The 16,558-nt window shown below is 42.8% G+C and overlaps 1 protein-coding gene across 3 annotated transcripts in view; it reads right to left on the bottom strand.

Moving 5' to 3' along the window:
* kiaa1549la (KIAA1549-like a) overlaps nucleotides 1-16,558 on the bottom strand; it is a 102,008-nt gene that overhangs the window by 63,118 nt on the left and 22,332 nt on the right. For all 3 annotated transcript variants that reach the window (XM_076732932.1, XM_076732933.1, XM_076732934.1), the window contains exons 2-3: nucleotides 2,384-3,115; nucleotides 75-884 (exon numbers count right to left, since the gene is read on the bottom strand). In XM_076732932.1, the coding sequence (XP_076589047.1) occupies nucleotides 75-884; nucleotides 2,384-3,115 (1,542 nt within the window). The remainder of the gene's footprint in view (nucleotides 1-74; nucleotides 885-2,383; nucleotides 3,116-16,558) is intronic.

The following is a 16,558-nucleotide window of genomic DNA, read 5'->3' as shown; positions in this document are numbered from 1 at the left end:
TTATCTCCCTCATACATCATTATCTTATTATTCTACTCCAGATTAATCATAGTGATGTGCTGTCAGTCTCATACCTGTTCTGACCCAGTACTTCTCGGTCACGTTGCATGGTAGAGGACCTTCCTCTGCGCTGGTACTGGATGGAGGTTCTGTGGTCATGGTGGGAGGTGGCATGGTTTGGGCTGGGATGAACACAGTGGTGGCAGGTGCCTTTGTTGATGTGGTTGCAGTGGTAGTAGTGGTGGTGGTGGCAACAGTAGTGGTAGTTGTTGCGGGTGTAGTTGTTGTAGTAGTGGTTGAATGAGTAGTGGTGGTGGTGGTTGGGGGGACAGTAGGAGTGGTGGTAGTAGTGGCAGGTGTGGTTGTAGTGGTGGTTGTAGGCTGAGTTGTAGCCGCTGTGGTCAGTTTGAGGCTCGTTGTTTGCTGCATGGTTGTAGCGGCGGTGATATTTGGTGGTACTGTTACATCGCTCCCAGTGGTCATCGCCTGTGTCATCATCTCAGCAGCCGTCACAGTAAGAGTGGTTGTTGAGGGTGTCGTCGTGGTTACCGTCGTCAGCTGAAGGCTGTCATTGGTCACAGTGTCCTGGCTTGTGGTGTGAGAAACGGTGGTGGATGCTGATGATGTTTGTGCTCTTACTGTGGTGGATAATGGTAAAGTTGTGGTGGTGGTGGGTGATAGAGATGTGTTAATGGTGGTGGTTGATGTGGTTGTGTGCCGTGAAATGTTTCTGGTGCGCACAGGCATGGTGGTGTTCCACTGGTGGGTGGAGAAAGGGCTGGTGACGTTGGCAGGAAGTGTGATGTCGTGGTCGCCTACTGTGGACAGGAGTGACTCTGGGACAGTGGGGAGATCCCAGGCTGGCAGGCTGCTCACCGACTCTTCTGCAGGGAGGAAAACATTTGGACATTCAGTTATATTAAAAGATGTCTAATGATATTCAAAAGTTTTTGTATTTGTTAATCCCTTGAAAAGGTCAAAAACCAACAATCAATATTAGCACATACTGTCTGTGAAGCCTGATGCTGTTATTCTTCTGTGTCATAGAGCTCCATTGTTATTCATAGCTATTGAAAACACATCAGTGAGCCACACTGTTACACTGGCTGACACATTTCTACATTTTCATGGACACACAATGTCGTTATTTTGAGTCAATCCCAGATGCACCACCTGGTTGCCGTCAATATTCCATAGAGAAAATGTGTATTCATCAGTGGCTGAAAATAGACCCGAACAAATGCAGTATTTACTCCAGTTTGAGCAACATTTGCTACACCTACAGCTTTATGCTGTTTGAGGAAATTTTTCCTCCTTTTTTGAAAATGAAACTAAATGTCTTCTCTTAGTCTAATGCATTGTTGTTCTTGGAGCAAACACATCCAAGATGCATGCAAAGAGCCATTCACTCAGTTCATTTCCACATGGATACAGATGCAGAATGAGACTATGAAGCAATGCATCTTAAATACACTAAAAGCAACAATGCAAAGGCAACGAGGAAGATGAGGAGGTTATTGCCAATTTGAAAATAAGATGAAGTGCACAGGAAATAAAAATCCAATTTCAATGTGCAAACCAAAGAAATATTTTAGTGTCAGGGTTTCATTAAATCCATCTAAATCATCTCCAGACAACATACTGAAATCAGATACATGTCGATGAGAGGAGTAAAGAGGTGGGAGTGAACAAGAGGAAGGCAATCAATCCTTTCAGACTGAGAGATCCCGATTCCCTCTTATCCTCCTCACATCACCACATGACGATGTGCTGGATTGTGACTGTGATGTGAATCAATGCGAGAGAAAAAACTGGGCAATGGGATGTTAGCTTTTGTTCATCCTTGTTTCAGAAGCTAAAATATAAGTGGAGGAAATACCTTGTTGATGATGTCACTGTTATTGTGATGAAGGCATGACAGAAAGTGGGGAGACATGGAGGTTGTGGAATGGGACAAGACATGGCGGTGAGGATGATGACAAAGGTGAGGACGATGACGATGACGATGATGATGATGATGATGATGATGATGATGGTTGTTTAGGTGGCTATGATGAAAGCAAAGCTGTATAAGCTGTATAAAATATTTCAAGATACAAGGCTTTTAAGATGTGGACACTATTTTGTAATCCCACAAGATTTAATCTCATGCTAATTATATGAACTTTGGCTTTGGAAGTATCGCTATGTTACAAGTGTAAGAAGACACGACCCTCCAATGCATGTGGCATCAAAGCTTGACAGGCGTGCTGTGCCTAGTTATGCATGCTAAGCTATTTTTGGCCAATTGCTGTTCAGAGAAGGGTTTAGCAGGCAATCAAATACACTGTAAAAAGTCCAAAATTGAAATATGTTTAAATGAGAGAATAGCCCTGCACCATACCCAAACTGGAGTTGCTGTTGGAGGAGTTGCTGTTGACAACAACCACAGAGACGTTGTCTGATGCTGCTGTCTGACTCTCATTATTACTGGCTGGAGAGGAAGAGGAAGAGGAGAGGGAAGATAAGGAGGAAGGCAAAGAGGCTGCTTTTGTTGTAGAGGAGGAGGCGGAAGAGGAGGAGGCCTTGGATGACGATGAAGAGGAGCTTCTGGTCCAAGCAGCTTTAGACAGCAGTCCTAAAGGCTTTCCTAACACTGGCGCCTGCAGCTCCACTGTCTCTGCCAGCATGGTGGGGACTGATGAGAAGGCTTTCTGCTCTCTTTGGCCCACTCCACGCATCTGCAGCCTCCGCTGCCCCAGCCAGGCCGCTGGGTCTTTGGACATGCCTGGCAGGTCACCCCCCTCTGTTTCCCTCTGTCTCCATTCAGCCCCGACTTCAGCCCAGGTGCCGGTTCCCGTCATAATCCCAGTCTCAGCAAAGACTTTGCCACCTGCCCCAGCGCGCAGTCCTGCTTCTGTTTCAGTCCAAACTACTGTTCTGGCCCCGGCAAACACTTTGCCCTCGGGCCAAGCTCCAGGTCCAGCTCCAGGATCACCATCAGCCCCATCCATCGCATCACTGTCTTTAGCCCAAGCCCTGTCTCCAGTCCCTGAGGTGGCTGAGAGGTTGGAGGGCACTGCAGGGTCCAGAGGCAAGACAGCCCGTCTCATTGACTCATGGTGACCTCCCTCAGCTGTAGGAAACATGAGGGAGAGGAGGATGGAGGAAGGGGTGGGCGAAAGAAAAAGCAGAAATAGTGTTTAGTTTTACGAGTTCTGGGCAGCAGAAATATTGTGAGCAGTCTTTGACTCATCCATCCCACAGGCTGGACAACGGCTTCACTCTCAGTTCTTTGTCTAACTCATCTGACATGTGCCTTTCCATGCACACAAACACACACACACATGCACACACACACAGCTGGAGGCCTAAAAACATTAGTCCTCATAATGCCACCACAACTGTCCAACTGCCAAGAGATTTAAATGTGCTCTGCTCACACCCATAATGAGAGCACACACACATCTCTTCTACTCTTGGGCAAATATACACATATGCATTTTCTTCCCTTTTCTCCACTCTGTCTCATACACACTTATCTGAAGGGATTAAAGAAAATTCTAAATTGTGATTGTGGGACATTAGTAATAATGTCTAAAGTAGGTCACTTACTGTATGTTTTTGGAGGATAAAGCATAGGGAATTAATTTAGATGTTCCGGAGTGCATAAATTAGGACACACACGCACACATCCACATACACACAGCTGTGTTCAGCTGTGATTTCACAGATACTAATCTGATCTGTTAGGTTAGCCAGGCAAGCCTGTGGATTTATTATTCCTAGAACATACACAACCACTCAGGCTCAGCTCGCAGCTCGCAGCTCGGACGAATACTGATGACACTGAAATATAGTTGCTACGCAAAGTTTGGTGTGAGCTATTTGGAGGTAATGGCTATATTATGGAGTCATTTTTCATTTTTTTAAATTTAACACCAAATGAGCCAGTTTATGGAAAGGGAGCAGCAAAGATAGCATCCAGTTAAAGCATTTAGCTTTGGCCTTTATCTCCATTCTGTGAACTGTCTTCATCTTCTCTGTAGCCTCAACAAAGCCTGAAGGTTTGGCAGACTGAGGCGATTATCGTGCCTAATACATTCAGTCTCAAAGGCACCTTGCTTTAGTGGGATTGAAAGATGAGAAATAACAAGGCTGGCCGTCTGACTGGCTCACTGGCTGCCTCAATGGGTGACACAGTTTATTGCATCTGCTCATTTGTTATGAAGTAGAAAGGTTTGGCTTTGGCATCTCTCCAAGCTGACGTTGAGTTTCTCCTGTTCTCAACGTAAAATATCATAAGAGGGAAGTGTGGGTCAGGCTGCATTTTTTTTCTCTCTATTTTTCTTTATTTAAGCGCACACTCCTTGCAAATGTGTTAAGCGTGCATGTGTGTCACACACTTCCCACGCTCCCCATGTCTCTGCAGAGGATTGGTTAATTAAAAGACAGTGATTGTGAGCAAGAGAGGCTTTACAGAACCAGCTCCAGGCTTAGCTGCTGTATATCCTCTGGACACCTCCTATAAAGCATTTCAACCACCCCGTTATTAACTACCACCACAGAGCAATCTGCTTATTGTTAAAGTATGTCATATCATAAACATCATTTAATGGAGGAAATGAATCTATTGACGGTTTATATTTCAGCTTCTTCAGGGTCTGTGTTGTGTGCCAGCATCCACACAAAGCGACAAATGGCAGGGACAATCACTTGGCCACCACAGGGTGACCACAGGAATATGCTTGTTATACTTAACTGAAATGTTACTGTATATTTCTTTTTGCAGCAATTTATCTCATCAAGAACCACTGCAGCTTTTCAGCATGTAGTGTTTCTTTGCTGGCTCTAAACAGATGGTGATGTGAGAGAGAATAAATGCTGGACGCAAAGACTCCTGCTAACATCATGTTCAAAGCAGGACTGTTTGATATGCTGCAGGAGTGTCTTCCGGACATAGTGCAGACCTCTCTCCCACAGATGAAGACACCTGCTCACACAGTCAGCAAAAGACCTCAATTAAAGCTGCACTGAACTGTACTGTACATAGTAATTACCTAACAATACACATATCTGTACACTAATGGAATATTAAAGCTGCAGTAATCAATATTTGAACAATGGATAAAAGGACTATATGTAACGTGAAAGGAGTCCCCTGTAGAGACAAATCTACAGAGAACTGTTACCTGATATTGTTTTTCTTCTCAACTATACAGAGCATTTGAGCATCTTCTAGCTAATTGTTTTGGTTCTGCTGCCCACATATTCCACTCTGATCAGCCTTGTGATAAACAAATTGTGTACTACCTGTCCAGCACCAAAGGACACATAACTAAGGTTAGCGACTAGCAGGTGAACATGGTGAAGCATTTAGCAGCTGAAGAGTCAGATATTTCCCTCGGGAACTGGGGGGACCAACACAGAGCGAATGAACGCTGGATTTGTCAGGCAAACATATTACTGTGAATGCTAATGTTGTTCAGTGACTGCTAAATGTGTAAACAGGCAAATTGTTTGACAGGATTCACCTCAACTAAACAATGATAACATGTTAGTGTTATGTTTACAGCTTTTTCTGCTGCCCCCAAGTGACCTAAAACTGAATGCATGCAGCTTTTATAATGCCTCTTTCATTCACAATATTAGTTTCTATAGAAGCAAAAGCTAATTGTTCTCTTAGGCATTTTATTTTTGGTGTTGCCTGCTCTGATTTGGGTACATATTTATTCAATGTTTTTTGCTCTTTTATTGAAAAATCTTTCAATATTTCAACATTTTTTTTGTACTTTATTACAATGTATCAGTGATTCTTGGCCTAAGTGTTTATCTTTATGTTTATGTTTCTACTTAAAGTTGTTCTAGTACTGACACAAACATATGTCTATGCATAGTTATTAGGAATCGATCTGTTGGAATGGGAGGATGAATCGTCTGGGTAGACGGAGGGATGAATGAATGGATTGATGGATGGTGGGATGGATGGAAGGACTGTACCATATGCATAACTGTTAGCAGTGTTTTTAGTGTTTTCTCCTCCAACAGCTTGCCACCTGCTCTGACTGAGAGCAACATATGTGACTCTATCATCAGACCTCTGACAAAACGCTAGGAAAGAAGAAGCTCCACTGAGAACAAATATGGACAGGATGAATGGATGGATGGTGGATGGTTGGTAGAACAGAAAGCATGGATTAAAGATGGATAAATGTGGATCAGAGCAGGACTGACCCGCTTTATGTATTTGGACAAAACACACAGGACATTTTTTGCCCATTTCTGTGTGAGGACATTCAGCTTAGCATAGCAGATTATGAGAATCATCACATGGAAATGGTGCACAAAGCGCTACTGGCCATTTACAAGGCTTTAGACTAGTGTTATATTATGTATTGACCATAGTGCCTTGCCAGCTGGCACTGTGTCCACTGATGCCCTGCTGAATCTCTGTAGATGCCAACACAACCCTGTTAAGCCTTGCCAGGTCACTACAAGCTTTCTGACCATTCAGATTAGCCATTTCCAGGTGCCTGTGATAATATAATGGTACAAGTGTACGCTCTATGGCCATGGCTTTGCCCTCCTCAGTCCTGTGTAGTTTACTTGGAGCTGTGGGCCAAGTAGTGTCCATGCCGCCACCCTGACTGTGAGCAGGACAGGTGGTTAGGAAGTGTGCGAATGCTACTGAGCCAACTGAGGGGGGAGTCTGGTTAACTGAATCTGCCAACTAGCCAACTGGTGGCAAGTTGCAGATATTATTAAATAGGACAGATGAAAAATAATACGTCTTAAATTTCAGTTGAAGAGCTGTACTGGACATGATTTTTCTATAAAGCTGCACCAGACTTTGTAGTGTAATTTATAAGACTGGGCAGCAGTAGAGCAATGCATGATCCACAATAATGAACACACACTTAATTAGTCCAAGCAAAATAGTGGTGTTAGTTACGGTCACTGGCACAAAACCATGCAGCCACAGAAAGTGATGAAGAACAAAATGAGCTGGGTACACTAATAATGTCATCAACATCTCCATTCACATACTGTGGGTTACTGAGAAAACAATAAAACGTGGGTACAAATTGTTGGCATCATATTCCAAGATTTAGAGGGAGTGAAAGTCTGTCGAACTTTTAGAAATTCAGTTAACAGTTATAACCAACTGGCACTTAGGACTGCAAAAGTTGCTTATCACAAAGCTGCAGAAGGCAACTTCATGAGCTTGCAGCCACAAATGAAATAAAATTTCCATTTCAATGTCAATGTGTTGTTTGAGTGAGTAAGTAAACCAAGTGAGTGGTAAACTGCACACAAGATTACTACCCTGTCCAGTACTTCATACTGCCATGTAGGATAATTTGATGTCTCTTTCACAGTTCAATTTGTCACTTTCTGTAAGTATTAATGTGACCACAACCAACAGCACATGTCTGGTATTTGCAAGATCTTACGCCAGACAAACGGCGTGGCTCTATGTATAGCAACGTTGGTCGGTTTGTCCAGACTGAAATATTTGAACAACAGTTGGACTTAACAGTATATGACAAAACACATAGCTGCAAAACTAATATTACTTCATGCTTAGCATTTATTAGCAAATATTGGCATGTTAACATTGGCCTTGGTTTAACTGTCAAATATGACTTTAGGCGGCAAAAACAAAGAAGCAACATAAAAACACACACAAAGAAAGACAGTCTGACACTGCTGTTATGGCTACTTGTCCTGTAGACACAGAGCAACATTGGCGTCCCATTGGAGTCGTGTTTCAAACAAGTCCAAATCGAATTTTCACTGTTTGTTCAACCTTGGTTTGTTGAACCAACTCCTTAAAAAACTATGAAGCTTACCTAAGTTTAGCTTACAAGCTCAGCTTTCTTTACCAGCCACATTAACAGCATACCAGTCTCTCTGTTCTTTCAAGCTGGGCAGTTAGGGTGCAGTTGTTTTCACTCGTTTGCTGGAAATGGTTAAATATGGGACACTTATGGGAGCAGCTCAGACTGAACCATTATGCAAAAACAAAACAACAGGCTCATTGATGATATTTGAAAAAAAAAAAAATCTATGTTTCTTCGAGCAGATAGGTGAATATATTTTTGCATACAATTCTTGCCTTCCAGTTCAGTTGTTGAGAGTGAGCTTTGAGTTGAGGTGATTTCTAGAAGGTGAGGCAAATAAAAGACATACATTTAATCTGCATGTGTAAGGCCCCCTGAAGAGAAGAGCGATTCATTTGAGGCTGAGAATGAATGACTCTTTTTTTTTTTTTTTTTTTTTTACTGCCAATGTGTTTAAATGACTGACCGATTTTCCCTTCAAAAATGAAGCCTTTGCAGTTAGAGTGGGAGTGCTGCTTGCAAGTCAAAGCCCAGATACACTTGGTGTGGTTTGAGACTCAGTGGGAGTAAGGATGGTCCCTAGCCAGTAGGTTGTGTCCAACAGAGTGAGGCCGTCCAACAGGATGGACATGTAACCATTTCCTGGAACTATTCAGGGCATCCATCTGTCTGTGTGGAGGCGAGAACAGGAAACAGTTTGGATGTACTGTCGAACGGATGGACAGTCAGGTAAACAGATCAATCACAAGAATCACAAATCAATGTCATGTCTATCCTGAAAAAGCAAAGGGATGTTTCTCACGTTCATTTTTGGGGTCAAATTTATCGTCAGGCATTTGGGAGTTTCTATATTTGCCAACAGATTAGTGTGACCAGGACTGTCACTTTGACAGGATCTGAGAGCACCGAAGTCATCTAGAGTGTCCATCTGTTTGTGTGAGATGAAGCACAAAATATCAGTCAGGATGGATGGGTTGATGGCCGGCACGATAGCATGGCAAAGCGAGGTGTGACGTCATACTATTATGCTAAACCATTGGATCTCTCCTATTTCTCTCGCTGCATGTGGACAAGTCTGGTATTATATCAAACAGTGATAGTGAGTGAAGTTAAGGGAACGTGTGCCATCTTTTCTCAGTAATATGCAGAAGAACTGCCAAAGTGTGAGAAAAACTGCCTGGCAACAACAGCTACCCAATGTGTGAGCTGACTAACAGAACATCATATCAACTGAACAGTGAGAAGATGAGGGAAGCACATTTTTAGGTTAGTAGTTTTATCAAATCAGAAAATAGATCAGTTGAAGATTATAGTAATTACATTTTTGCTTATGATTGCTTTTTTTTTCTCACGGATTGCAAAGCCTAGCCGTGGTGTGGTGATGCTGTTACAGCTCATTTATCCAATTTACACACATAGTGGATGAACGAATAGATGGATGGACAGTTTCTGTTGCATCACCAGGTGCAGCATTTGAAAGGGACAGACAGACAGACAGACAGACACACACACACACACACACACACACACACACACACACATACACACACACTCTGTAGATGCTTGTACACTGTCACCAGCCATGTCTCTGCAGAAACAACAACTACTGTTTTTCAATGGGTACAATGCAGGTGTATAGTAAACATTAGTGCTCAGTGCTCTCATAGGTCCGACTACACCCATCTTTGAACGTGGCCTTCATTTTGATCTCAGCTCCACACCTACAGTTTCATGGCTGCATCTTCTACAGTTATGATGCTATTGCACTGACAAAATCTGTCCACAGACAAACATATAAACAGCTGGAAAAGTACCCAAATCTGCTTCTCTGGGGGTTCCTGATAGAAAAGGTGTCTCCAGGCACACATTTAGTCATGATGACACACACACACACACTTACACACTTGGACACACACACATGCACACACACAGGGTGAAAACAATAAAAGCCACACTGTTGCTGCTGGTAAACATTCATACATTAAGTGGTTATGAGGAGTCACAGCACCACAGGTGCTGATACCTTACACTTCCTCTTAGGATTGTTTTGGTAATTTCTGTTTAAAATTCATGATTTCATTTAAAACTATTTTACCTGCTAACAGTTTGGGATTTACATTCATGGTTAAAATTAGAATAGATGTCACCTGATATGCCATATGAGACTGAAAGGTCCTTCTCCTGTCTAAGTTCATTTGCATAAATATTATTGCCATGGAAGAAATGTTTCTGATAAAATCTACTTCAAACAATAACAGTCAAAACTGGTATTTCTAAAATACATTCATTTAAAAAAAATTAAACATTTAATCCCACAGCTTCACAGCAATAGTGAATACTGTATTCAACAGGCCATTAACATACTTTACATGAGATTAAATAGCTCTTTACTCTGTGTGTGTGTGTGTGTGTGTGTGTGTGTGTGTGTGTGTGTGTGTGTGTGTGTGTGTGTGTGTGTGTGCGTGTGTGTGCATGTAGTGTTTGAACTGCTATGGGGGTGGGGAAGCACAAAAAGTCACAAAATGTCAAGCTGAAATGTCATTTTTCACAGCTGTTTAAATCGAACATTCTGGATGTTTGGGTCAGTTCAGTCCCAAAAAAAGAAGTGCTGTGTCATGCTCCGTGTCGTGCAGCTTCTAATGACACCTTACTAGAGATTGCTGGTCTTGTAATCGTCAGAGAGTCCCAGTTTCTACCTACATGCATGAAAACCACTTATTTAAGTAGCTTTTAAAATAAGGTGTCAACCTTTTACATCAAAGCAACAAATGAATGTCATCCAAATGGCAGGTTAATCATTCGATGACAAGAAACAATGCAGAGACTGAACCTATTTGAGGTAACAGTAAATCAACAGCCCCATTCAGCTTGACAGCAGGGCTGCTTCTGCTGCTGGGTCTCTACAGCAACCGCAGGGATGCTGTCACCAGGGTAACCATTACCATAGATAAAGAAGGAAACAGAGTGTTCTGTGCTTATGTGACGTCTGTCCTGTCTTTTATGTCTCACCCTGATATACAGCTGTAATGACAAGGAGCAGTAATAAGGTGCTGCGATGCTATCAAAACAAACACAATGTCAATTTCATGCAACAACTTTTATCTTTGCAAGTGAGCAGAGCACAAAATGAATTCATGTCATTTAATAAATACAGAGAAAATTACACCGATAAGGATTTTATTGACCGAAAATATCTGCTGATAAAAGGAAGGAAGCAGCAAACATATAGTAACCTTTGGCTTCCAGTCAGACTAAACCGAACAATCACAATCACTGTCGGCATTTTACAGAAATGAGATAAAGACCGACCTATAGTCGCATCAGTGCCCTGCATTTACACAGCTTAGGATAAGAGGCCGTATTAGACATTATTTTTAATGGCAGGATGAAAGCACATACGAGGGCTTAACACACTGTGGCAAGAGTTCAAAGCCAAATGATAAATTGACCCATAAATTGTTTATCTGCCATAATAAAATTACCATCATTGGGGAATTACGAGGATTAGTTGACTGCATGAACACAGGACACAACAGACACAAAAGGCAGAACAAACGTCTGCTTTCATTTGAACTGATTTCCTTTAATTGAATATGTTATTAAAAGGCTACGCTGCAGTTATGGAGGACACATATGTTATTTGGAAGGGTCAGTGGTGATGAAGAGTCAGCTGTAGGTTATATTGAGACCTCAGGCTGAATGGCCTTCTGTTTGATGTGAGAGGCCACTGGGCTCAGTCGGCATGCCCCCTACTGACCGACCTACATTAAAATACCCAACCCTCCATGCTCCATACAGCAAGCAATCATCACGCACTTAATACAATCTGAAATTGAGCATGGATTATTCACTGCCCCTGAGATTTAGGAAACTGATTGAAAGGTGATTTATTAATGTGAAAAATTAAATAATAGTAAGACTGCTTTCTGCCCTGAGATGTGGACCTTTAAGATGATTTTTGATTGGACAAAATGCTCTGCCATAGTGAAGAGGATCAACAATATAACCAATTACAACAGACTGATAGCACACATCATTAATGAGTATAACGGTATATACGTGCAAAGGTAGAAATGTGTCCACCAGTAGAGATTTGATAGTCCCACAGTTTCCACAGTGGGAGCCATCTCTTAAACCATATTCACATGATGTCATTGACAGTGTCTGTCCTGATGCCCTGCTACACAGCAAGCAAGTGGGCGTGTTGCCTGTATGCTGCTTTCTACTCTCTTGTTGATATTGCCGATATGTCCACATAGATGTATCAATCCAGCTGCCTCATGAGGTCACATGATTTGGGCAGCAGGACTGTTTACCACAACAGATGGTTCAGGAACCAAGACACCCCAATGAAGAGTCATTCACTGTATCTGTGTCAGGTGGGTGTCACCACTGACACAGCCCTTTAGCAGGTCCTGAATCTACTGATTTCAATGTGAGAGGTGATTGTGAGCACGAGCGACACAGCATTATGGCAGAGTCTTTATTGTCTCTTGTCTTGTCTGTACTTGTCTCTATGTGTCTGAATGTCCGTAAGATATGTGGCTTGTGAAAAATGGCTTCAGTGCTTATTTAAATGAGTATGGGGCATAAGGAGAAAATGCACATTTTGAGACCTGTCTCTGTCTCAGCTACACATTCTCCTGAGATCTGGGGACAGCATATTAAGATAGCAGATAAAAACGAGCAGCAAAATAAGGTGCAAACATTCAATTTGTAGTGTTTCTAGTGTTGTAAAGTTTTGATATGGTCCAAAAGTAATGCATTCATGTTAAAAAGGTCTCATGTGACATGGTATGTATTGACTGCATTTATCATGTCCCATGTTAACTCGTGTTTTGAGGCACCCTCCTGACCCTGTGTCAAACAAGGACTTAGCATGAAAAAAAAGAAAAAACTATGCTAATGTGTGATTGAAGTACGTAGGTGTGATTTAGGCAGGCTGAGAGAAGCGGGGTCATACTGATGTCACACTTGGTGGGTGGTGGCTCTGACTCATTAGCTGCCAAGAGATTCATCTGTGGCAGAGAGATTTTGGACACACCACGAGGAGGACGCAGAAGGCAAGACATTTTGGAGACAAAAGAGATGGAGTTTGTTTCACCCACCTCAAGGAACTGCATACATACACTTTTTTTTAAACTGAAAGACCACATCGAAGAGTGGGCCGCTCAGCTGGACCGACGGAGCAGGTCCCGAGGGAGGTCAAGAGAGATCACCTGGTCTGAGTCAGCTGGTCATGGGAAGCAAAATAGTAACACAGAGTAACACACACACTACACTCAAATAGGAAAGGGAAATATTTATCAGGAGCCGAGGCGAGCATAGAAGCGTAACAAACAAACTGCCAGGCATCTAATGAAAGGGAATATTTATTGTTCACATTGTTGTGGTCACTGCCTTGATCGAGCCCGTAGCTCAGTTACTCAGGTATGCTTGACTCGCCTTGATTGAACATGAAGCAACACTGTAAACAAGTTACAAATAAAAACCTTTTGTTGTTTGTTTCAATGGCATTCCATCACCAAAGGCATCAAGAAAGCACCTAAAGTACATTCAGTTCAGCCTTTGTTTTTGTTTGAACACAGGTGATCGCATCCCTCCATGAGCTATTAATCAAAAGCAGAAAAATATGGGAAACAAAATTATTATTCTCATAAAAACAGGCTCATTAATATGAAGATTTAGTCAGTGTTCCTGATTTTGGTTATTGTTAATCCATCCTGCATCCAGATGAGCACGCATAACAAGGCTGTGGGTGTCAGACAGAAGGACACCAGTGAGCATGAGGACGGTGGGATGTTACATTATGAGAAGTTGGATAGAAAAAAGTGTAAAAACATGCTATTAACACAGAAATGCACCTCAGAAGCTCAACAAAATACAAACTGCCATTCAAGTGATTTAGGTCTATTTACAGGGGAACAGCACTGTTGGTGGTCAGAAATGTCAGAAAGCTGGCAGCAGAGTCATAATCATATCGCCTTGTAGGCTGCTGGAAACTGCCAGGTGCCCAACAGGAAGCAAACTAATACAGGGCAGTCTGTGGGGATATCTATTATTGTTTGGTTGGTATAAAGCTGCCTGGCAGACTGCTTTGCTTATCAGGCATCTGGCACAGCCTGGCATTTTTTAGGCTGCCTGGCTGCTGCCTACTGCCGCTTGGCTTTGATATGTCTTTCCGCTGTCTCTCAGACAGCTCGTATTGTTAAGAAACCCGTCGCTGCTCAGATAGTTAGACGCCTCGCAGAGGGCACCAACCGTCACGGTGGTGTGTGTTGATCACCAGTGGTTGGCTCACTGCAGAAGGAGACATGTCCAGCAATCAGCATCTGTGTAGCAGACTGCTGTCTGACAGGCTGCAGTCGATTGGATGGGTAAGTGCTTGTTGCTATTCATGCTTCCACTGAGGGCTGGGAGAGGTCATTTATGATTACACTGTGTTCCAATTTGTCATGCACATGTCATTTTTGCTAGGTTTCCTGAACAGTCAATATGATTAAGGATGTTTTTTTTATCCTGAACAATTACGGTATAATGCAGATGTCGACAGCTTTTTTAAATATTTTGAAAAGAAATCAAAATGCATTGTTCCCAAATGATCATGCACAACGCAGTTTGAAAATATTCAGTTTTTATATATTATATTCAATATCCAGAGTTTTTAATGGAACCGAAATCTGCTGCATATGTTAATGATTCAACACAGTCACACAGCAATATCTCAACAGAGCAATATCTATTAGTTGGTTAACAGGAACTGAACATATTTGCTCTGCTGTTTAATGTGGAACCAGCTGATGTGCCTGACAACCTGCAACATGAAATCACTGAGCTGCAAAGCAACAGCGAGCTCAAAGCTGCAGCCAGTACAACAACCTTGCTCTGCTGGAATTCAATACACTGTATGTACGTCCTGAGGATTTTTCCATTCTGAGGAGCAATGCACTGAAGTATGCATCTGTTTGAACAGCCTAAGAATGTGTGAGAGCTCCTTTTCAAAACTGACTCTTCCAAAGACTCAGCTCTGCTCAAGACTGACTGAAACCCTTAAAACCAGATGCAAGTAGCATCATCATCATCAACCGCAGGGGTTGGTGTAATATGTGTGTTCAATAATTTAGTATGGCCAATGAAGGATGTTGTACAAACTGAAATGACTCTTGATAGGAAAAAGGTTCATTACCCTTGGTCTAAAGGCTGCTACACCACTCCATACAACGCAATATGTAACTGGCAATGGGATATGTAAATAACCAGTAAGAGCAAATTAGGACAGACTGTTGTACCCTTCAGTTTTTGTGTTATAACGTGCTTTCAGGTCAGTGGATGATGAGAAACAATATACACCAGTCCACAAAAATGAAACCAGAGTAGCTGTGAGCAGCCTGAATGTCTGAGAGGAGTTTACCTTCAGAGTTCAGCATTATGATTGTGTAAGCACACACACTTTTACCAACAGAGCCCGATCTGAGAGGTTCAGCGAGCAGAGGAGTCGCACAGACGCACATAAGGAAAATATCAGCAAGCCAATAAGTATGCAGTCATGCAATAATTAAGACAAACACACACACAGGGAGGCAGAAGGCAGCATGGCGTCTCATCTGTGCCGCTCTGTCGCAGGGTCCCATGTGACTGGCTAACACAGTCATGTGATAGCTCTGGGGCATTCGGTAGGTCAGTCAGTCTAGCATAAACAGAACTGGGGAGACATCCTGGGCTGCTGTGGTGTGCACATACACACACACACACACACACACACGAACACACAGACCTTAATTGACACGTGCGCATCCAACGCACACACCCAAACTCGCACAAGCCAGTAGACATTTATTCTGAGGCGTAGAAGAAGACTCCAACGCAGGAACAGTCGGGCACTCACAAACATTCAGACACACTCGCATTTTCAGTGGCAAAAATAGACTTCTACAGGCACACACACCCTCTCTTCATGCACAGATATAAGCATGTGATAGCTCAAAACGCCGCTCTGTCGCCACTTATTCCTCTGTCATTCTGTCTGTCACAAACACACATTGTACAATACACACACTGGTGGCATCATGGCCACAGCAACACAAAGTGTGCAAAAAGTCTGAAATGGTAGTCAAAAAATAGTTTGGATTAAGCGAAAACCTTTCAGGTGACTTGAGAGATGAAATGCAGAGAGGGCAGGACATGTGGCAAAGATCACATCGAGCATATGAGCATCTGAACTGAACATATTTGACAGCAACATCTCCAATCTCCAGCCGGGTCGGAGATTAGCTGTAGCTGTGTGCAGACGAGCTCAGGCTGAGCTGGGGCTGTGAAGCAGAGAGGCGACAGATTCTGCATCCATCCCTAAACACTTCTCCACTCCCTCCCAGCAGGCTGAAGCTAATGCAGAAGCTGTGAGCAACAACCTCCAGTCTGGCCCGTGTTGTTGCTGCTGTGGGTGTGAGGTGGCCTACTGTCTGGTGACCACCTGAAACACCGCTCCATGTTGAAGTGAGAGCACGTCACAGACAGCAGAGAGGATTTTCACCATCACAGCCCATTGCTTGTCTTCGTCTCCTGTTTCTTGGAAGCTTTTCAGTCATTTTGTGTCTCATTGTTGACATCTGTTAGGCAGGTCCAGCAGCATTAAAAGCACCACAGATGGACACATTTAATGGGCTGCACACACTATGCAGTCTGTTGTATTCTGTGCATTTAAATATGTGGTCGTGAAGGAAAAAAAAGTGACCTTT

This window comes from Chaetodon auriga, chromosome 6 (assembly GCF_051107435.1).
Source record: "Chaetodon auriga isolate fChaAug3 chromosome 6, fChaAug3.hap1, whole genome shotgun sequence".
Classification (NCBI taxonomy): Eukaryota; Metazoa; Chordata; class Actinopteri; order Chaetodontiformes; family Chaetodontidae; genus Chaetodon; species Chaetodon auriga.
The sequence above is the reverse complement of the archived record's forward strand: the minus strand, read 5'-3'. Positions and strand labels throughout refer to the sequence as shown.